The 23,868-nt window shown below is 44.7% G+C and overlaps 1 protein-coding gene across 1 annotated transcript in view; it reads left to right on the top strand.

Annotated features, from left to right (window-relative positions):
* Positions 1–23,868, top strand: part of KTI12 (KTI12 chromatin associated homolog) — a 320,786-nt gene that overhangs the window by 37,122 nt on the left and 259,796 nt on the right. Inside the window, exon 2 of the mRNA XM_069222350.1 lies at positions 21,242–21,293. Coding sequence (XP_069078451.1) covers positions 21,242–21,293 — 52 coding nt within the window. The remainder of the gene's footprint in view (positions 1–21,241; positions 21,294–23,868) is intronic.

Here is a 23,868-nt window from a genome sequence, read left to right as displayed (position 1 = left end):
AAGAGTTCTTCAGTTTCAGTGTCCAGTGATAAGGAATAAGATGGATGCACAATGTAATTGTTTTCTTTAGAATAAAATACGAGTTGGAGAAAAGTCAAGGGGAAAAATCACATAAGTCAGTCAAACATTGTCCAAAAATTACTCTGACGATAAACGGCTGCTCAATAACTTATTATTGACTTTGGCGCATTGATAGGCATGCCTGAGGTGTCCCACAATGAACTGTCTCCATTGCCTCGCCTCATACTATTGAAAACTAAAGTGTACTCATGGGCTGCATTGACGACACTAAAGGGTAAAGATTAATTCATAGCAACCCTGAATTATAAAATGACAAAGTTACAAGCACCCATTCATATATTTCAAGGTACTGTATCAAGTGTCCTTTACTCAGTTTTGATACTTCTGCTGAAATGGGACTGACATCTGTGAACTAAGACATGAATGCTCATCATGCAATAGTAAGTCCGTTACCTTCGTTGTTTCGCGGATTAGGAAAACCATGAAAGTGCAACTTCATATCGATGAGGATGTGTCCTGTTGCTCAAAGATGTAGACAAACTGCATTTAATTTACAAGAAGCTGTTGAGAAAGAGCTTGAGACCTTACTAAAGCATGATCTAATTGGGCAATCTACTGGTCTAACTGGCCCATAGTGGTAGTACCTAAAAAGGATTGTGAAGGAGTTATACCCATTTGCATTGAAAGAGAACAACATTCTGGTCTGCACATTGCTGATATGATCACACAGATAGATGGTGCCAAAGTCTTCTCTCACCTGGATCTGAGCAAAGGATGTCATCAGTTGAAACTTGGAGAAAATTGCTGGTATATTACTAGCTTTTTCTACACGCTTCGGTTTGTTCAGATATTAAAATATTTAGTTTGTGTGTCATCAGTTGCAGAACTGTTTCAAGATGTCAATTGCTACATGATACAGCCTGTCATGAATGTTTTCACTTACAGTGATGACTTATTGGTTTTTGAGGCTACAAGAAAGGAACATGATAAAGCTCTTCCATAAGTTTGTTGACTTGCTAATGCAGGTTTAAACTTGAATGCAAAAAAGTGTGAGTTCCATGAAACAAAACTCAAGTTCTTTGGCCGTAGGTTTTCTGATAGGAGTATTATACTAGATCCAGTTGAAGTATAAGCCTTTTTAGCTACTATTCCCTCACAAAATGTTGCAGTGTTAAGTTAATTCTTTGGCATGGTCAGTTACTGTTCTAGATACATATGCGACGTTGCCACCGTAAGTGCTCCATTAAAAGAATTTACAAAAAAGAATGTTCCTTTTTTTACTGGTCACATGAATGATCACAAAGCTTTAAGGAAATCAAGCATGCAATTGAGAATGCCACTGAAATGCCCTACTTTGATCCAAAAGAGAGTCTAGCAGTAGTCTGGGAATGTGAACATTTCCATGAAGTTTGTTTTATGTCAGACCTTTTGTTGGACCTGGCCCTTTTTGCAGGGTCATTCCCAAATGTTTTTTCCTTCCTCCTCCTGTTTTCCTAACCCTCTTTTGTTGGCTTTTGGACTCTTGGCACCATCACTGCTAATCAGTGCTTAAGTGCATGTGCTGTCCCCTTTAAACTTGGTATGATTGGCTTACACCTGTTTGGCACATTTAATTTACCTATACGTCCCTTGTACAGTGGTATCCTATGTTCACAGGGCCTCTAAGTTAAATGCTACTAGTGGGCCTGCAGCGCAATTTGTGCAACCCACAGAAGTAGCCTTTCAAACCTGTCTTGGGCCTGCCATTGCAAGGCCTGCATTTGCAATTAGCTGCCACATTGACTTTGCATCTAAAGTTACTTGCCAAGCCTGGAACTCTCCTTTTACTACATAGGTCACCCCTAATGCAGTCCCTTGGCAGCCCTACAGACTGTGAGCTGTGTAATTAAACGTTAGAACATGCCTTCATTGTGTGACATGTCCTGGTAGTGACAAGCAGCCTATTTGGTTTCTCACTGCTGTAAGTGCTGCCCCTCTCATAAGTTGGCATTAGGAGTTCCCTTATATATATCGTAAGTGGTAATTTCTGATCTATGAGAAGTAGCATAGGCATGTTTGGGATGGTAGTGAGAAATTCTGCTTATAGATGTAGGTGAATTTTTATATTACTATTGTGTTAATGCCACTTTTAGAAAGTGGGCATTTCATTGTGCTTATGACTTATGCTTTGCAACCGGATTCCTATCCACATCTGGGGTAGAGTGACAGCTGGGCTTTGCACATACTTTCCAAACAACCATCACACAGGGAGGGTGGAGGTGTAACAGGATTACATCTGCATACTGAGTGAGAGGTGGGGCACACTTACATTTGTGTGGGCAGTGTCCTGCCCTCACACAAATGGCTTGTTTACCCCTACTACTGTCTGGAGGGCTGAGTTTGAAAGGAAGTGTTGTGCACTTTTGAAGTGTCCCCTTTGAGTATAAGTATACATGCTGTAGACCCATGTTTTTAGACACTGTGTGGGACTTTTAACCAGATGCTGCTGGTTCTGCACACCACCAGAAGTACTTTATATGCTGCCAAAAGGGACCACTACTGGGATTTGATTGTTGTGTTGGCCTGCTGCATACTGATTGCTATGGTGGTTGGAGGGACTAACACTTTGCACTGCCTTATGCACTTGCCTGCCCTTCTTGTGCCCCCCCCCCCCCAAGTGCTTTCCGGAAGGTGTGGGGATTACTGCTCCCCACCCTCTGTTTAGTGGAGCTCCCACTGACTAAGAGGATTCCCTAGTAGTGCTTCTGAAGTTTCACTGCAATTCTTGGTGCTAGTGTATGGTAAACACATTTTTTTTGCCCTATTCAACAGAGAACTGGTGCTTGGGTTGGGTGCCCCTGTTGTGTTTTACCTGACCTGCGCTGCTTAGACAGACTGGCAATGAGACAACTAGCTGTTCTGCAGAGGCCCCGCCCCGAGAAGGGAGACGGCAGCGGGGAACAGCCTGAGGCATTGGAGTCCCGTCTATCGCGTTTCGGTAATCTCCCTCAGAGGGGTCCTGTTAACTGGACCGGTGTGGTGCCAGCCCCCCCCCCAACCGAGCCTTCCCGGGCCGACGGGGAGGAAAAGCCTCATCTCCTTTCAGAATCATTGCTGGTACAATGAGGATGTCACCAGCGATGCCTGCACTACCTTTCTCCACTGCGGTAACAGCGCACTCACTGGTAGCCATCTTTGTTCTCCCCACGTGGGGGACCCAGTGAGGTTGCCCCAGGAATCCTTGAAGTTGGTGCCTCAGCACGGTATAACCCGTACCTTGGGGGCACTTGTTCTTTGGATTGGTGGCATCACCGGAAGAGTCCTCAACAGAGACCCTCCCCACTTATAAACTTGCTGTAGGCCGAGAATGGCCTGGATTACCATCATTTATGTTGTAAATGTCTATGTGTCCCTGTCCCCTACGTTTATTGGTAAACCTCAGTATAATATGTAATAGGAGCCCTGGAGTGCTGGGGCTGTACTTCTGTAGTGACAGATGTGTTTTTTTCTTTATTACAAGCTGCATTTTAGTGCTCTGGGATTGATGTATGTCCTGTTTCTTCTGACAAGAGCACAGATACTGTTTCAGGGGCTGTAAGATATGCACAGTAATGTTGTGTTTAGGACGATCTTTTCTTGACGTGCAAAATAGGAATATTTATTTTATGCTTTCACTATGATGGTTTGCCAATTGCCTAGTTGGAAAAGTAGTTATGGGTCTATGATTTATGTTAAACAATTTATTTTCATATAATTTTGTGGTTTGTTTTTTGTGTCACTGGTGTGTGTGTGTTGTGCAGACTCTTTACAAATTACCTCTGGGATAAGCTTGACCGCTCTGACCAACCTACCCAACGGAGTGAGCAGGTGTTATCTAGGCTGTGAAGCTCCCTTATCCTGACTAGAGTGGTGGATTCTGCCTGGCTTAGGTGCCTACCCTAGCCAACCAGAAACCCCATTTCAAACACCTTTCCTCTTTTGCAACTGATGATCATGCATTGCTTGCTTTCTTTGGCAGTCTAAACGTCTAGATGCCTCACAGAATTAAATGTTGTGATTTGCGACTACAGGAGTATGATTACACAATCGTGCATCGACCATGGAAGGATCAAAACCCTGTTGACTACTTTTCACGAGTGCTAGTACAATGTCGGTGTACACCTTCCAAAGCAGCTCAAGCCTACACTAACTTCATTTTGAAGGCAAATATTCCTGCTGCTAATTCTTTGGAACAATTTATTTCTGCAACAGACAAAAGTGGCATGCTGCTACTAAAATATATTGTTACACATCACACATGGAGACAGCACACTCTACCTATCACGTGTTACTATAAATATCAGAAGTTCAAGAAAGTAAAGATTAGCTATCAGCTCAATAAGGCATTGTTTTTTTGAGGTTCAAGAATTGCCATACCAGAGAGTCTGCGACAACAAGTAATTGACCTGGCCCACACAGGTCATAGTGGAATTGTTGCTATCAAACTAGCTCTTTGAGACTGAGTTTGGTGTCCTCATTCTGATGTGCAATTGCTTATCTCGCAAAGTCACTCCACATCCCTTGAATGTGTCAGACTTGCCAAAACATGTATGGGAGTGAGTTGATGTGGACTTATTTGGTCCTTTTGACAATGGACATAACCTGATGGTGATTATTGATTAGCATTTTCATTTTACAATCGTTGAAGATCTTTCATCAATTACTCAAGAGAAAGTAATTGAAAGATTAGATTGACTATTTGCTTTATGGGATGTTCCCTCAATTTTGAAATCTGACAATGGTTCACCTTTCAACAGTCAACTTTCTTCATTGTGAAGCAACATAAAATCACATCTCTTTGACCACAAGCAAATTGCATTGTTGGAAACTTAATGAGCACCTCACAGAAAGTTGTACAGCGTGCAAAATTGGAGAAGCTTAGTTTGAAGTCCACTCTCCATGCTACTCTTTGAGCATACTGTAGGGAAGAACCCTCTTTCTTGGTATGGGTACCCCCATTTTCTGCCTGTTGTCAGTGTGTTTGACTGTGTTTACTGGGATCTGGCTAACCAGGACCCCAGTGCTTATGCTCTCTCCCTTTAAACGTGGTTACTTGAACCACTTACACCCCACATTTGGCATACTAGTACCCCCAGTAAGTCCCTAGTATATGGTACCCAGGGCATTGGGATACTAGGGGAACCCCATGGGCTGCAGCATGTATTTTTGCCATCCATGGGAAGCCCATGCAAAGTGTATCTGCAGGCCTGCCACTGCAGCCTACGTGAAAGGGGTCACTAAGTCACTCCTGTGGTAGGCCCTCATGGCCCAGAGGGCAGGGTGCAAGTACCTGTGTGTGAGGGAACCCCTGCACTAGCAGAGTTGTCCCCACAAACTCCAGTTCCATTGTCCTGAACTTTGTGAGTGCGGGGACACAATTTAATGTGTGTACTGGACATAGGTCACTACCTATGTCCAGCTACATAATGGTAACTCCAAACCTAGGCATGCTTGGTATCAAACGTGTTGGAATCATACATCAATACTGTTGCCAGTATTGGAAGTATGATTCCATACACTCTGGGGGCTCCTTAGAGGAGCATTTCTCCTACCAGCCTTCTGGGGTTTTCAGGGCAGCCCAAGCTGCTGCCAACCCTTCAACAGGTTTCTGCCCTCGTACAGGTTGATCAGCTCGAACCCAGGAAGGCAGCACAAGGGATCTTCTTTGGGAGAGGAGAGGTAACACCCTCTTCCTTTGGAAATAGATGTTACATGGCTTTGGAGGGGTAGCCTCCCCAAGCCACTGGTATGCCTTGAAGGGCACATTTGGGGCTCTCATGCATAAACCAGTCTACACTGACCCCCAGTCCTTGCTCTGGCACGAAACTGGACAATGGAAAGGGGAATGACCACTCCCCTGTCCATCACCACCCCCAGGGGTGATGCCCAGAGCCTCCTCCTGAGGGTCCCTTGATTCTTCAATCTTGAGTCCAAGGTGGACAGAGGCATCTTGGAGCATCTGAGTGGCCCCGTCAGGCAGGTGATGTCCGAGCCCCTTCTTGATAGGTGGTCACCTGGATAGGTGACCATTTCCCCTTTCAGGGTCTCCCTCTTGTGTGGGTCCTTGGATTCAGCGTGCAAGATTCCAGTAGGTCTCCTTTGCAACCTCTTTTTCAAAATCTTGCCACTAGAACTGCGACTGGACCTTCCTGGAACAGACAGTCTGCATCCACAACAAAGTCTCTACTTGCAACATTGTTTCCATGGCTTCTTCCAGGTTCTTGAACATTTCCCCGGCTTTGCATCCTCTGAGAGAGGCAAGTCTTCAGCCTGCACAAGAAGGAATCGCCCTTGAAGTGAAGGAATCACTTCTCTGCATCCACAGGCACCAACTGCAACAACGAGCCACCGTGGATCTCCTCTCCTCCTGAGCTGCATGGATCCTGCATCACGGGTGGTGGTCCAGAGTACTCCTCCTGGTCCTCTCTGCTGGCTGTCCAGGTTTGGTGGAAGTAAGCCCTTGTCTTGCCACGCAGGACCGTACCCTGTGCACGGTCTCTTGCAGCTATCAAGGCTTGTTGGCATCTCCTCCAAGGGATCTTCAGGCTCTGTGTAGCCCCAGGCCCCAGCACTCCTCCCTGCCACGCACAGCCCTCTACGTTCTTCTCTTGCGGCATGGGACTCTTCTCCAGTTGTGCTGTGTGGGCTCCTCTGCGACTTCTGATTCCTCGTCCATTGGGTCTCCTGTGGTGACTACCTTTTCTTCTGTGGACTCTGTCTTGGTGAAGGTCCCACCAGGACTTCCCCAGCAACCCAACCCCAGTGGATTGAGTCCTCCTGGACCTTGCTGGTCCCCAGCAGCTCCACTTTTGCTTCACTGCGACTTCTGCCTTTGCCAAGACATGTTGGTGGCCTTTTCACGCCACTGCATGACGGCAATCTTCTGTCTGGTGTGGGATGTCGACTGCATCCTCCAGGAACTCTACTTCGGCTCCAAGGCTGCATTCCTGACTGTGGTTGCAGGAGTTGGTCGATAGTAGGACAAAGACAGACTGGTGATTAGTGGCTCCAGCCATGTGACACTCATGCGACTTCTGAACTTGGTCCCCTATTTCCACAGGTCTTCCTCTTCTGGAATCCACTGTTGGTTTCTGGCAGTCTTGTCTGGGTGTTGCAATATCTTCTTTAGTCCTTTTGGTGATTTGGAGGAAATCCAGTAACTTACTCCTTTCTTCCTGGTCATGGGGGGGGCACTGTAGTTCTTACCTTTTTGTAGTTTCCTAGTTTCCCCCAGCTCCCCTCTACACATTCCACCTACTTGGGTGGGGGGTCCTGCTTTCGCATTCCCCTTTTTTTTTTTAAATTGTGTTTTTTATTTTATTTTTTATTTTTTATTTTTAGTATATGGTTAGGGTCACTATTGTCTTATGCTATTTGCACTGTTTTCTATTGCTATTTAGGCCTATTTCTGATTACTAGTGTACATATCTAGTGTTACCTCCTTCCTATTGGAGGGTTGCCTCTCTAGTACTTTTTGGTAATTGTCACTAAAATAAAGTACCTTTTTATTTTTGTGACACGGAGTGTTTTCTTTCATGTGTGTAAGTGGTGTGTGGTTACAGTGGTATTACATGAGCTTTGCATGTCTCCTCGATAAGCCTTGGCTGCTCATCCACAGCTACCTCTAGAGAGCCTGGCTTCTAAACACTGCCTACACTTCACTAATAGGGGATACCTGGTATAAGGTGTAATACCTTGGTACCCACCCCACCCCTCTCCACACCAGGCCAGCTTCCAGCACATATAGATTGACTCCTCATTCAGCGACTGGTGAAAGTCCTGCCACACCGTTATTTGGGAGATTCATGACGACCAAGTTACCATAATGTAAAAGCGTTGATCTAACACTGATGGTGAACTTCATCAGAAAGTCTTGGGTCATAAACAGAAGATGAAAGTGAATGCTGACAAACCTAGAAGTGCCAAGAACATTACATTTCTTGAAGGCGATTGAGTGTTGGTGCGACAAACGAGAAAGTGTAAATCTGATGCTCCCTTTGATGCTGAACTGTTTGAAGTCTTGACTAGTAAGGGACGCATGGTGATGGCTCACCGTCATCGAAAATCCATTAGGTGAGACTCTCCACACTTCAGGCCTCTTCCTTGACCTTAAACAGTTCCTAATATCCTAGCTGAGACTGGTTCCAGTGAGACTGCAGAGCAACCCCTGACTACATCTGTCCCCACTTCTCCTGTGTCAGTTGTGAGCGCTACTCGTCTTTCTCCTCAGCTTCAAAGGACACAATCTGGGCGTTTGGTAAAAAATTCAAAGAGACTCATTGAAGAGTTGTAATATGTATATATGTCTGTAAAAAATTGTTTTTGTTTAACAAGGGGAAAGATGTAGTGTCACGTCAGTAGTAATGACAGGACCCTTTTAGTTCCTGAAAGACTCTGTAGATCTGTGGGATGAGTGTTTGGGTGTGGTGACTTTATTTCAGTTTTGGAATGTGCAGTTTGTGCTTGCACTCAGAAGAATAAAGATGTCTAAGACCGAGCTCTCCCTGTGGCATGTTCATTTAAGAGTACCCAGCCTGGGTGAGGATGCTACACAAGGTAAGCAAATTAAGGGTGCAAGGGGTAAGAGCACGGATTACTCCTTATAAAATTCACATTACAGTTGGTGTTTTTTTTGTGGGACTTACAAAATTATTTTTAAGCTATAGGAAGAGCTCTGTTGGTCGTTTCTGGTCGGCGTGGTGAACTGACAGCTGCCATGCAAACTAAATTAGCTGGTATAATCATTTGCTGATGAAAAATGTAGATAACTTTTTTCCCACTTTCCGTTCTTTAAGCATTCCTTAATTAACATGTAGAGGTGGTTGGAGCGCAGCTTCCAATGTATGCGTCTAAAACTGATTTGTGTTGCCAAGAGACATTGGAAGAGTGTGAAATCTCATTACCGCGCAAGATGTTGGTGCTGCTTGTCAGACCTTCAAAGCAAGTCTTCGTCCTGACTGCTTTGGAAGGAGATTGCTGATTGTGCGACAACCTAATACATTTTGTCTGTCTTGATGTTCAGTATCTTCTTAGATTTCTCTCATATGCTGTGACGCTGTGCAATTATATTGAGTAGCACCTTACAGTATTCTAGTCATAATGGGGGGGGGGGAAGCATTTCAAAACTGAGTAATTCTGTCAGTATCTTGCTGGTTCTATGCACAGGTGTGCTTAATCTTGGTTTAAAAAAAACAAAAAGCCTCCTAGTTATTGCCGTGCTGGTGCACAAAAGTTTCAGTGCTGCAAAAAATATATTTTGCTTCCCATTAGTTCACTAAAGATGTACACATATTTTCATCTGCTCTTATGTCTGATTGGTACATTAAGAAGATTTGATAATTGATGAGTTACATCAGATACTGCAGCACAGTTTTTTTGCACTATTCACTGCCAAGATTTGGAAATATCAATGAGCATTTATAGTTCAGAATATAGGTGAAAACACTGTTGTTCCCGAGATAATCATATCAAACTGTGACTCTGCAATAAAACACAGAATGATAACCTTTCTACCAGTAACAGTTTAAAACCTTCTCATTTATTGCAACAATTTATTTTCTAACCAATTCAGTGTTGCCTCTGCTAAGCCTATAACCTTTGAATTTTTGCTATTAAAGTCCAACAACACTTTTTTTTTTTTTTTTTTTTTTATAGTTGTGAAACATTGAAATGCCTTACTAGGCTCATTAAGAATGCAAAACTAATTACTGACGTTCAGGCAGGCTCTGAAAATCTGGCTATTTCCGATCATCTTAAATACTTTTGCAATCCTACCTATTAGGCTGCTAACATGTTCGTTCTCAACCAGTTCGGTGCTCAACACATGACCACCAAATCCCTTTGCTGTAGTCAGCAGAAGGATTTTAAAAAAAAATTGGTGCCTCTGAATCTTCCCCAGCCAACCAAGTCTGTTTTTTTTTTTTTTTCTCCAATATAATGATGGTCGAGCGCACGGCTCACTGGCGTCATTACATTGAAAGTGAAATGTGCCGATCTGCTCATTTCACTTTAACTGCTTTGGTGCTTGCGAGGCTATCTCCGCCCGCGCACTAAAACACACCAGAGAGGTATACCTGTCCCAAGTGGATCCCTGCCTGGGGATCCCCCAAGGAGGGGATTTTCCCCCAAGCATGGATCGTCCCCACTGACCACCGGGGATTGTTTTTGGGAGCAGCCTCTTAGGCAAGGGCTGCTCCCACTATTGGGGAATACATTTTGGTCTTACTGATAGGACAGTCTTCCACGGGGCAGAGGGGATGCAGAATGCCACTAGACAGCAAGGATTTAAAAAAATAAATATATATGCTGTGAAGTAGCACATTATGGGGTGATTATTTTGGACGTTTTCTGTGCCCCCCTCCCCCCTTTCACCCCGGGGGCACATTGGCCTCCTGTTTGGGCCAATCTGCCCCCCTGGTCAGAAAACTACTAGGCACCAGGGATTACTTTTTTTTTTTTTTTTTTTTTTTTTTTTGTGGGGGCTACCCAACATGTGCATGGCTGAGCCCCCCCCCCCCCCAACACCCCAAAAAATAGTCTCTTTTTTGCCGCTCCAACCTCCCCCACCCCCAAGCAAACACTCACACCCACTCACCCCTGGAGGGGCAGATGGGGTTAATTACATGGGCAGGCCCCCACCTTCCCAAACTAGGGAAAACACTTTCTGGGGAAGAAAGCCCATTATATACCAGGGGTTACTAAAGTATATCATCCCAATGGCAAGCAAGTGGGTATTTGATTATTTTGAGTGTTGGCTTTACAAGGGTCCTAGGAGAGTTTGGATAACTCCCAGTATTGCCCCACTTGCAATGGTGAACAGCTGCACTTTTTTACATTGATAGGCTGCCACTTAGAAAAACCTACCAAACCCTGAAAGTTCAGAAAACTAGACATCTGGGGGAGTCGAGGGTGGTGTGCTTCACATTTATTCCACACCATGTTCTTAGCCACAATGCCCTGCAAACCTCAAATGTTGACTAAAAGCACACATTTTTCCTCACATTTCTGTGTTGGAAACTTACAGAATCTGGTAGGAATCCTTGGCTTAAGTTTCTGGCACTGGCACTAGGCCCAGCCCCACAAGTGAGTTGCCATTTTTATCAGAAGATTTAGGAGAATGCTGGGTGGAAGTAAGTTTGTGACTGTGCAGATTCTAGAACTTTCCATCACAGAACTGTGAGGAAAATGTGTGCGCACGTTTTGTTGTTTTTTTTTGTGTCAAAATTTGAAGTTTGCAAGGCATTCTGGGTAACACAACCTGGTAAGAGCCCTACAAGTCACCCCATTCTGGATTCCCCAAAGTATCTAGTTTTCAGAAAATGTACAGGTTTGCTAGGTTTCACTAGGTGCCAGTTGAGGTAGAACCCACAAATCACAGCTACTCACTTTGCAAAAAAGGGTCAGTTTTCAGTGGAGAAATGAAATATGTGTCCATGTTGCATTTTGGGCTGTTTCCTGTCGCTAACAGGCCTAACCACTCGAGTGAGGTAAAAATGTTATAGAAAGACATAAGGAAATCCTGTGTGAAAGGAAGTTTGTGGCTTCGCTCAGATCTTTCCATCTCAGAAATTTGAGGAAAATGTTTGTTATAACATTTTTTAGATTTGCAAGGGATTCTGGGTAACAGAACCTGGAGAGAGCCGCACAAGTCACCCCAACCTGGTCTTCCACAGGTGTCTAGTTTTAAAAAATGTTCAGGTTTGCTAGATTTCCCTAGGTACCGGCTGTTCTAAGGCCCAAAATCCACAGCTAAGCACAAAGCAAAAAACTTGTCAATTTTCATTGGAAAAATGTGATGTCTCTGTTGCATTTTGGGTCGTTTCCTGTTGCGAGCACTAGGCCTACCCACACAAGTGAGGTACCATTTATATCGGGAGACTTGGGGATTACACAGAATAGTAGAACAAGTGTTATTACCAATTGTCTTTCTCTGCATTTGTACCTTCTAAATGTCAGTGTGTGTAAGAAAGAAGTCATTTTGAGAAATGCCATCTATTTCACATGCTGCTATGGGGACCTCCAAATTTAGAGATGTGCAAATAACCACTGCTCCTAAACTCCATATTTTGTGTCCATTTCAGAAATACTTAGTTTTCCTTGACTTCTATTTTTCACTCTCTGTATTTTACCAAATGAATTGTTGCATATCCTGTACACAATGATAAACCATTGCAAGGTGCAGCTCAGTTATTGGCTCTGGGTACCTTGGGTTCTTGGCAAACCTACAAACCCTATATATCACTGCAAACAGAAGGGTCCAGAGGACGTAATGATATATTGTGTTTCAAGCTCTGCCATAATTATATTAAAAAAAAAAAAAAAAAAAAGTTACAGATTTAAACAGGAACCCAAATGGCTGTTTTTGTCAACCCCGTTTCAAAATGTTTTTATTTCAACTGTTACTTTCTATCGGAAAACCTTGAAGGATCTACACACATTACCCCTTTGTGAATTCAGAATTGTCTACTTTTCAGAATTGTATAGCTTTCTGGGATCCACCATTGTTTTCACACCCATTTCTACAGCTAACTGGAAGGAGGTTGAAAGCACAAAAATAAGTAAATGGGTTATGCCCCAGTAAAATGCCGAAACTGTGTAGAAATAATTGGTTTTCTGATTCAATTCTGCCTGTTCCTGAAAGCTGGGAAGCTCATAATTTTAGCACTGCAAACCCTTCATTGATTCCATTTGCAGGGAAAAGAAACACACTTTCTTCTGCAGCACTTTTCCCCATTTTTTTTTTTTTTTTCCAATGAAGCCCAATTTTTTTTGCTGTATTTTGGCTAATTTCTCAGCCCCCTCCACGGGAATCCACAAACCTTGGGTACCTTTGGAATCTCCAGGATGTGGGGGGTGGGGGGGGATGTAAAGGATGCACATTTGGCGTGGTACATCATGTGGACAAAAGATTATAGGGGACTAAGTGCAAACTACTCCCAAATAGCCAAGAAACTGGTTAACACTTGGGGGTGGGGGCGCTTAGCAGCGAAAGGGTTAACACCAGGTACCTGATGATTAACGTTTGCACTTTAAAAGTAACATAAGTATTAGTTACACCTACGAAGCAGCTGTGTATGTATTTTGCTTCTCATCCCTGCTTCTTAGGAATGACAGTGGTAGCATGTTCATTATTTTTCAGAAACGTTTATGGAACAACACAGGAATTCCACAGAGCACTTCTACAGGAGCCTAATCGACATCTGTTTTTCCATTGCACCAATTGGGCATCTCTAGCATGTAGCAAGCCGATAGCTATGACAGTGGTCATGCAATCTTGAGGGCGGAAATAAGAGGATAATGTTCTGCAGTTTAAAATCCAATGCTTTCCAACCTTGATTTCCTGTAGTATTATATGGTTGTGAGTACTGAGGAGTTGAAATTCCTGAGGTGGCTGTGGAGTTGTGGTGTTGGAATGCCTAAGATGTGACTGCCAACACTATACTACAGAATGACATCTGTAGCAGTAGAAATTGTTTAGAGTACAAAAAAAACGATACAGGGGTTTTCTGGTGTCAGATGCCAACTGAGATCTCAGCAGCCATGATGGCGTTAAATTGAGGAACTGCACTTTAAAGAAATGCATGCACCTGGTTGCGCAGAGGAAAGTCGTGCCACGTTTTATGATATTATTTTTTATGTCTGCATTTATCTGTTGTTTTCTTGCATATTTATCCGTGTGTGAAAAAGTTACTTTCAAACTAGGTTCCTTCCACATTTTGTTTAAAAAGTCACAGTGCGTTTAAAAAAAAAAAAGTCCAACAGGCATCCTAGTGGTTACCTTTAACACTCCGTGGGTTTTGAGGAACAATTTTTAATGAGTTTGGTGATCCATTACATTAAAGAGCCGTCGGGCACCTTCAACAGAGTCCACGGCATAAAGTAATTTGGAACTGGAAGGGGAAAATTAGAAGCTTAGCATATGAGGTGTCCTGCTGCTTTCTTCTCTTATTTCAACAACAGGCGAAAATGTATTGTTTGAAATTGTCCGGTCTGCACCTTGTACACCACCATCATTTTAACTGCATATGATGACTTGTCATTTACACTGTTGCAGAATACCGCCATTTCATGCGAGTTTCGTCTCATCTTCAATCAATCAAGGAAATTTGTAGAGCACGCTACTCACCTGCAAGGGTCTCAAGGCGCTGGGGGGGGAGGTGGGGGTGGACTGTGGGGGAGGTGTAGGGGGGGGGGGGACTGGGTGGGGGAGGCAGGGGGGCAGGGAGGGTCACTGGTCGAACAGCCAAGTCTTGAGGTTCTTTCTGAAGACCAGTAGGTCTTTGGTTTTGCAAAAGTCGGTGGGGAAGGCAGTGCCAGGTTTTGGGGGCGAGGTAGGAGAAAGACCGCCTCCTGTGCTGGATGCGGGGGACTGTGGCTAGGGCGAGGTCGGCTGATCGGAGGTTGGGTGTGTGGAAGTTTACTCTTTCATTGAGGTAGGTTGGGCCGGTGTTGTGGAGGTATTTGTGTGCGTGGATGAGGATCTTGAATGTGATTCTCTTGTCTATGGGGAGCCAGTGAAGGGATTTGAGGTGTGGTGAGATTCGTTCGTGGCGGGGAGGCCAAGGACGAGGCGCGCTGCTGTGTTCTGGATTCTTTGGAGTTTGCATTTGAGTTTGAGTGTGGTGCCAGCGTAGAGGGCGTTGCCGTAGTCCAGTCTGCTGCTGATGTGTGTGTGGGTGAGTGTCTTTCTGGTTTCTGGGGGGGGATCCATTTGAAGGATTTTTTTTTTTTTTTAGAGTGCGGAGTGTGTGGAAGCAGGAGGAGGTTAGAGCATTGATTTGCTGTGTCATGGAGAGGGAGGGGTCGAGGATGATGCCGAGGTTGCGTGCGTGGGTTGCGGGGCCTAGGGCGGTGGGCCACCAGGAGTCATCCCATGTGGTTTTGTTGGGGCCGAAGATAATGATTTCGGTTTTGTTTGAGTTGAGCTTGAGGTGGTTAGTGGTCATCCAGTTGGCGGTGTCTAGGAGGGCGGCGTGTAGGTTGGTTTTGGCGGTGGTGGGGTTGCGGGTGAGGGAGAGGATGAGTTGGGTGTCATCTGCATAGGAGAGGATAGTGATTCCGTGTGCTCTGAGAATGTTGGCTAGGGGATCACGTAGATGTTGAAGAGTGTGGGGCTGAGGGAGGACCCTTGGGGGACTCCGCAGGTGATCTTGGTAGTGTTGGAGTGGAAGGGCGGAAGGCGCACTCTGGGTTCGGTCATTGAGGAAGGAGGGGAGCCAGTCTAAGGCCTTGTGGAGGATTCCTATGTTGTGGAGGCGTGTGCGAAGTGTATGGTGGCAGACGGTGTCAAAAGCTGCAGAGAGGTCTAGGAGGATGAGTGCAACGGTCTCGCCTTTGTCGACTTTGGTCCTGATGACGTCAGTGCATGCAATGAGGGCGGTTTCTGTGCTGTGGTTCTTGCGGAGCCCAGATTGTGAGGGGTCAAGGGTGTTGGTTGCTTCGAGGAAGTGGGATAGGCGGGTGTTGACTAATTTCTCTAGTAGTTGGAGAGGATCTCCGGGTCGGCTTGGTTTTTTTAAAAAAAATTTTTTTTTTTTTTAGAGCAGTAATTTCCGCATGCTTCCAGGGGTCTGGATAGGTGGCGGAGTCGAAAGAGGATTTGATTATGTTGTAGAGTATGGGGGCGATGGTAGGGCTAGCTTTGTTGTAGATGCAGTGTGGACAGGGGTCGGAGGAGGAACCGGAGTGGATGGAGTATTTCTTTTTCGGTTTCTTCGTGTGTGGTAGGGGTCCATGTGGATAGTGTGGTGGGGGGGTCTTGAGTGGGGGTTGAGTTGGGTGAGTGAGGGTTATGTGTGGTGGGTGTGTGTGATATGAAGCTGTTGTGGATGTCCAGGATTTTGTGGAGGAAGTGGTTGGAAAGGGCATCACATAGGGGATGTGTGTGTGTGGGGTCTATGTTGCTGGCTTTGGGTTTGGCAAGTTCATTGATGATGGTGAAGAGTTCTTTGCTGTTTTGGGAGTTGTTGCCAAGGCGTGTCTTGTAGTGATCTTTTTTGGTGGTGCGTATGAGTTGGTGATGGGTGCGAATGGTGGTTTTGAGGGTGGAGAAGTTGGTTGAGGAGGGTTCGAGTCTCCATATTTTCTCAGCTTGGCGGCATTTGCGCTTGGAGTCTTGGAGTTCAGGGGTGAACCATGGGGCGTTCTTGAGGTTGCGGGTGGTGATGTGTTTTCTGAGGGGTGCTCGTGTGTCTGCACAGGTAGTGATCCATTTGGAGAGATTGTGTGCTCCTGCGTTGGGGTCGTTGGTGTTGGGGGGGGGGGGGGGGGTTTATTGGCCAGTTGGGAATTTAGTCATTCTGTGGGGATCTTGTCCCACATGCGATAGGGTGTGGTGTGTTGATGGTAGTGTGTGGGGGGGTTTGGTGAAGGAGAAGTGGATGCAGCGGTGGTCAGTCCAGAGGAGTTCAGTGGTGTGGGTGTAGGCTATGTGTTGGCATGAGGTGAAGATTGCGTCCAGCGTGTGTCCTGCTCAGTGGGTGGGTGCGGTGACCAGTTGTTTGAGTTTGAGGTTGTCTATGAAGGAGGTAGTGTTGTGGGTTTTCTAAGTGAAAGTTGAAATCGCTGAGGATGATGTAGTCTGTGGAGGTGAGGGCGTACGGGCTGATGCTGTTGGTGATGGTGTCGCAGAAGGCGGGGCGTGGTCTGTAGATTAGTGTACCTCTGAGGGTGGAGTTGTTGTTGATGTGGATGAGGAAGTGCATGTGTTCAGTGTTGCCGATAGTGTCTTGGGAGCTGGTGGTGACTTTGATGGTGTCTCTATGTAGGATGGCGATGCCCCCGCCTGGCCTGTTGAGGCGGTCTTTGCATTGGAGTTTGTATCCCTTGGGGGTGGCTATGGTTATGTCGGGTTCTGAGTAGGGGTTGGTCCAGGTTTCCGTGAGGAAGGCGATGTCAGGTGAGTGTGAAGTGATGAGGTCCCAGAGTTCTATAGCATGTTTGTGAAGGGAGCGGATGTTGAGGAGCAGGCAGTTCAGGTAGTTGTGGTGGGTGGCGTTGGTGTGGTGCGCGAGGGTGTTGTTGCGGGGTGTGTTCTGGTTGTGGGCTGGTGTGCTGCGGGGTTGGTGGGGGCAGGGTGGGTGAGTCTTGTGTTGGGGGTGTTGTGTTTATTGAAGGTGGGGTCGCTATGTTTGGTGTGAGGGATGACGAGCAGTAGAAGTGGCAGGTGTAGCAGGTGAAGGGGCCATGAGTGTGTGTGGGGCTAGATGTGGTGCGGGGGCCTGGGTTGAGTGAGTGGAGGGTGAGGGGGGAGTAGGTGTGTCTGAGAGGGCCAGGGGTTCTGGCGCTGGGTGTGGTCCAGGCGCGGACGGGTGCAGACGGGCGCAGACGGGCTTGCCATTGGCACGCCAGCGCTGCGGCTGCCATAAGAGGAGGGGAGGGTGGGAGTGGCAGCTGGGAGGCGGGAGGGCCTGTCCAGTGAGAGTGGTGGGGGCTGCATGGGATGCAGCGGCGGGAAAGGCAAAGAGGAAACGGTGAGAAAAAGGAGGGGGAGGCGGGAGGGGCCGCAGCGGCAGGGAATAAAGCAAAGCGGGAACGGGAAAGGAGGTGGCGCGGAAAGCGGAGCGACCTACCTGCAAGCAGGGTCAAAGGTTGCTCCCTGCTAGCACGGGTGGTTGCCATAAGAGGCGGGGAGGGTGGGAGTGGGAGGGCCTGTCCAGTTAGAGGGCTGGGGGTGGGGCCGCAGGGGACGCAGCGGCGGGAAAGGCAAAGAGGAAACGTGAGAAAAAAGAGGGGGGAGGGGACGCAGCGGTGGGAAAGGCAAAGAGGAAACGGTGAGAAAAAGGAGGGGGGAGGCGGGAGGGGCTGCAGGGGACGCAGCAGCGGGAAAGGCAAAGAGAAAACAGTGAGAAAAAGGAGGGGGAGGGGCCACAGGGGACGCAGCGGTGGGGAATAAAGCAAAGCAAAGAGGGAACGGGAAAGGAAGTGGTGCGGAAGGCGGAGCGGGGAGCGACTTACCTGCACGCAGGGTCAAAGGTCTAAAGCAGTGTCCTTGATTATACAAAAGAATGCTTGATTCACACCTAATTACAATACCAGAGGCTTTAAAAATGACATTTCTTCTCCATCCGTAGCATCATTGTTTTTACATCCATTTATTTAGGCGTCTATGGAAGAATTCTTATCCATTCCAGATTGTTGTATTGCTCATGTACACTCTTGAGCGTCGAGTGTTATCCCTTTATGCCGTTTGTGTAACGCGTTTGCCTCGTGGCTTCATTTTTATTCTAGCATTTATGTCATTGACTTTAAAGTGTTAACATCAAAGTGTTATAAATCCTTTTTTTCTTCCTGGGTTCTATCTGTGGCAGAAGGCTAAGATTTGGGGATCTGATACTGGCAATGGTCCATTATGCTGCCTAAGACAGCAAGCATAGGTTCAGCAGGTGCCAGCTGGAGCCCTCGACAATATTTTGTACGGGAAAACGCACATTGTCCTGTTCCCATGGAGATAGTATTTAAAACAATGTTAAGTTGGGCAAAGTCTCCAAGGAGCAACGCAGATGGTGTAAAAAAAAAAAAAAAGTATCTCAGGTGTTACTAGAAACAAAGCTTGCACATAGTGTGTTTTTCCTACCTAAAATCATGGTAATTCACGTGGACGAAAATCGGCAAATGTGTTTTTAACATAACTTGAATAATCCAATTCTTAATGAAATCTACATTTGAAAACCACAACAGGATTCCCTTCAGAGCAGCATTTAGGGTACACTGTATTCCTCGGTCATCTGAAAAACAGAAGTCCATGATCTGAATATTCGGAATTCTTAATGATGATTGTGCACCAACACTTCTCCTTTTTCACTATTTGAAAATATCTGGAGGTGGGTACTCTCCAGCATAATCCTGACATTGGGGTTGGTTATGTGCAAACTCACGTGGACTTAAAGCTTCTTAAGTAGCTATGAGGAGGAAGCCTTCAGAAAAAAATAACCGTAGACCTGCACAACACAAAGAAATGTACTGAAGTGTCTAAATATATGCTTGGCTAATCATAGTATTGGATTATTGTAATTTACAAATTGCAAAGATTAGTGAACATTTAAAGTAAGGGCAAGATTAAATATTTTAAAGCTGTGGTTGACAGCGAATTTCCAGCGTTTAATGATTATTCAGAAATCACAATACCAAGATATATGTAATAAATGCTTTAGTACAGTGGTTCCCAACCTGTGGGCCGGGGACCCCTGGGGGTCCGTGGCTGCTTAAAACATTTAATAATATTAGGTCCCAGCTATCAGTAATGACTTCTCGGGGTCCCCGTGTTCCAATAATGATTCAGTGGGGGGTCCCCGGGCTCCAGTATTGATGAAAAGGGGGTCAATAGAAGTCAAAAGGTTGGGAACCACCGCTTTAGTACATTATATTGATTTTTGTCTGGAGCTGTTACACTAAAGGATGGCGGGTACTAGAAGAATGCTAGACCTGATTTACTGACGCACATCCGAATATTGCAAACAAGATAGATTCAAAACTTCAGCTATAGGCAGGGCTAGGTACTCACACCTGCTCAGTGCCAGGATACCCTTGCGGGTGATAGTTCACTTTACAAATTCTCATAACATGCGAAGAAGGCTAGTGCGATTTACAAATACACCTAACATGAAATTAGTAGATGGGGAGTGGGTGACCCCTGAATAATTATGTGGTTTAATAACTTGATTAGCACATCAGATTTAAAAATCGTAGTGTTGAATACAATTCCATATTGTGGAGAAATCAAAGTTGAAGTTGTGAAGCAATATTTGTTGTATAGGAATGCCAGTTACTTAAAAAGGAGAAACAATCGTGCAGCGTGGCTGTTACTGGTTCACATGTGCTTCAGTGCATGAGACAGTGGTGTACATTTTGAGGAAAATCTATGTAATGACAATATTGCGTAACCTATCATTTACAGTTATGGATGGCTCCATAAATTTCACTCCTTTGAGTTGCTCATGAAAAATGGTGGTGTGATTGTGTACGGAACAGTGATGCATGGCATAAGCCTTGAATTGACTCCTCGCACCCTAAATGTGGTGGTAGGACAGTGTCTAAAGTTCTTGATCCGATTTAAGGGATTAGACTGAGCAATGGCTAATGCATGTCTATTTTTCCAAATGTTGTAAATCATATGAATATTGCCTTTCTGCGATGTGTCATGCAGAAAGGGTACAGTCCCTAAGTTAACACAAAGCGGTCAATGGACAGCCTTTCTAATGATAAATTACATGGGGGCGGAAGAGACCCTCATGGGATGGGAATTGCAGGAGCAACTATTATACATGACGTTGGACCTTTTCATAGGTCGTTACTGAACAAGGAAAAATGTTTTCTAAAAAAGAGTAAATGAACCTGAAATATATATCCTGTTGTTTTGCCCAGCTTAATTTTCTGAACATTGGTGATGTCTATCACCTTATTTAAATTTAACTGAAGTAACGGAGACACTGGATATCTGTTTAGCTATTGCTTTGCTTATGCTGCTGAGTACGGCAGGTTAGAGCACTGAAATGTAATGATTGCAATTTGCTGCTTTTGCTGTTGAAGTATTTTACAGATGTATTTCAAAACGGTGGATTTATTAATACATATTGAGCTGTCTGTTACGTTTGGTATGTGAACTATTAATGTTTTGCAGTTAACTAATTCTAGTGCTGTTTAATTGTGTGAAAATATGTGGTTTTGTTTGGAGAGACTTTCATTTTGTACAGACTGGATTCACCAGGGAGACCGGTGTTGTAAAAGTGGTTTTAAAGCAGTACTGTTAAAAAAAGAAAAACCATATCCGTAAGTATGGAGCAGCGATTTGCGGAGAAGCGAAGAGTAACTTCACCGGCAATCAAAGACAATATGGCGAATGGAGCAAAGATTGATGCACAAAATACTTTTCTAAATTAGGAAAACTGCTTTCAAATGAAGCTAAGAACTATATACACATGCCCATGTCCACAAAAGAACACAGAAATTTAATTCGATTGAAGCAGAAACAATAGCTAGTTTTCTGGCAGAACATGTAGATCATGTTGCTCCAAAGAGTGCTCAGTATTTTAGCTTGACGTTTTAAATGTGTTTACATTTTCAGTGGATGTCTCTCCGCGTTGAGGTCATATAATCAATAGTGCTTCTTCCAATACTTTGATGTCCTACGTTTGGATTTGTTAATTTCCGTCAATGGTTTGACAGTCATGTATATTAATTGACCATCTTGGATATTTTCCCACAGATTCCCGGAAAGAAAAAGATGTCAGAGGAGCCTTGCGAGCTGAAGTCGAAAGGTAAACAGTTTCATAGACTATATTTCAACACTATTTTGTTGACTATACGCCCCTTGTGTGATCTGTTGTTCGTGACATGTTGGTGAGCATGTTGCCTGTAAAATACACTGACATTACTGCAACGACTGATCTTTTGCAAGATTATTTTGAGCCATGTTAAAATACTTATGCTTGTCTCTGGGAGCTTGAATTCGGGTGCAGTTAGTGAATAACTTCCTTTTCCAGAGCATTCATTGTGCTGTGATGCCACTTTTAGAACAAGTGAGACGTAATGAAAGGGAGTTTGGAGACAGAGGTGCAAGCTGGAAATCTGTGTGAGATAGGCAATGTAATAACATTCAGGGCTTTTAGCAAAGAGAAGGCAGCCATTAACACATAGGTTGCAAATTAGGTCGGAGAAGTGAGAAATCGTGATGCAGGTTTTAAAGCAGAGTTGTGGCAGCTTGGTGACCGAAAAAGCCACTGACGTGAGGTCACGATAAACGAGGCCAATGGAACATTGCCAAGGGCTGTCCCAAGGTTTGCCTCTTCATTACTTTACTGCAAATCCGTAGTACTAAGTTTGATACTCCGATCATATCAGTTTAGGTTAGCCTACTCCGATTTGAACAGATCTGCTTTTGTAATATTTGGCCTCTGTGGCAGGTCTCAGCTTACTGAGTAACCTAATGACTTATTTTGCATAAAAGATAAGTAGTCCATTTTCCTTAAACCACAATGCTGATTTTACGGTTGTAGTCCGAGGTCTGTATTTAGACAGCAAAACCAATCGGATACTTAATCGAACAAAACATTTGCGCCCGTTTAGGAGCATGAAATAGCACATTCATTTCTGTGGTAAATAGTGATAGCAATTCTGCAATACTGACTTTTTCTCCTCATTCTTTTAGGAGGTTGTGTATTTGACATAAATAGGAAGATATAACTCCCTATATAGTTATAGGTTTGAGGGCATCCACCTTTGCAGGGAAGGCACTTAAATGTTTTCATCCTTAGCCTACGTGCCTAGTATTCCTTAGTTAAGTAGGGCATTAGCAAGGCCCAGCATGGTTACACCACTATATTGTATGCTTTTGGGCGTCCATAGGGTGATGTACTGTACAAATACATTACATAACTAACTGCATTAAATGGAACTGAATTGAAACCAGATCCAGCTCGGACTGCCTCCATTATGATGAGTTTCACATCTTACATTGAGCAGTCCGTCAGCACGCAAATATTGTATTGTAACTGTATTTTAATTTTATTACTTTCACCTTTTTGTACCCCTGAAGAGGCGACCAAGCACTTTGGCAGACAGCACGTTACTCGTGGTAGTGTTATGGACAGTGCCCTCGCCAGGTTCTTTACCCAGAATCTCTTGCAAACCTCGAACTTTGACTACAAAAACACATTGTCCGCACATTTCTGTGTTGGAAAGTTCTGGGGAGAGCAACAAACCTCAGTCCTCCCGGCATTGCCCCAACTTTCCCAATATTAGTGGCACCTCACGTGTGGGTAGACGTAGTACCTGGGGCATGAACCTGCCCAAAAAGCAGCACTGGTGCAGCGCATTTCATCATGTAGGCTACGTATGTAGTATTGTTCATGAGGACAAGCTCTGGTTGTCCTGTAGTCCTAGTTTTCCTGCTGTGCCTGTGCATGCATCTGAAGTGAGAATGTGAGGGGTGGGATGCTAAAGTGTCAAGTGCTAATATGTGGATGGGTAGAATAGAAAATGTTTGTATTGTGGTCTATATAGGATGTGTTGTAGTTTCTTGGGTGTATGTCAGAGACTACAAGAAATATAGTAGAAAATATGTGCAGAGATGTGGTCATTCATGCATGTACCTGCCATCTGTGATGTTTGAGACACAGTTTCTATCATTTGATTGTGGAAATATTAAGTGCATTTCACAATTTGAAATAAATTCCTTGGTGGTAGATGAGTCGTCGAAAGAAATAGGAGTTAAAATGGAAGGTCCTAGAATGACCATTCTGCGACCCACAATTGTAAGTGCTCTGAATGGCCCGTTGTGGAGAGAACAGAGGAATAATTATTTTAGGCCTGGCCACCAGGCATGAGTATAGAAGACTCCTAGGGTTGGCACAGTTCACCCAATTGTATTTGCCATAACATAACCAGTCATGGAATGTGTTGCAAGACGTGGTAGGTAAATATTTCAAGAAAGGATTGAAAGGGGGCATACCGAAGTGCAGCCTGATGGCGTCCAAGGACGGCCTGGTAATTATTCAACACTGCAAATTATACTTCATACTAGTGGCGCATTCTTACAAAACATAGGCACTCCAACAGTACCATTGAATTCCGGCAACCCTTTAACTAATTACTGTAATAACAATAGCAAAGCAGTGTAATTGTTAGTTGCGCTGTTCCGCAAACAAGGAAATACCTTTAATTTCAAGTAGGTCTTGATGATTCTACCCAGTGTGACACTGATCGACCGATAGTAATGGGCATTATGTGACGAGTCATGTTATGTCATTAGAGTTAGGCCAGTTGCAACAGACGAGCTTCCAAATACTATTCTGTTGGGAACATAGCAGCCCAAAGAAATGAGGCCTACAGGCG

This window comes from Pleurodeles waltl, chromosome 3_1, assembly GCF_031143425.1.
Source record: "Pleurodeles waltl isolate 20211129_DDA chromosome 3_1, aPleWal1.hap1.20221129, whole genome shotgun sequence".
NCBI classification, from domain to species: domain Eukaryota; kingdom Metazoa; phylum Chordata; class Amphibia; order Caudata; family Salamandridae; genus Pleurodeles; species Pleurodeles waltl.
This window is presented reverse-complemented; position numbering and strand designations above follow the sequence as displayed.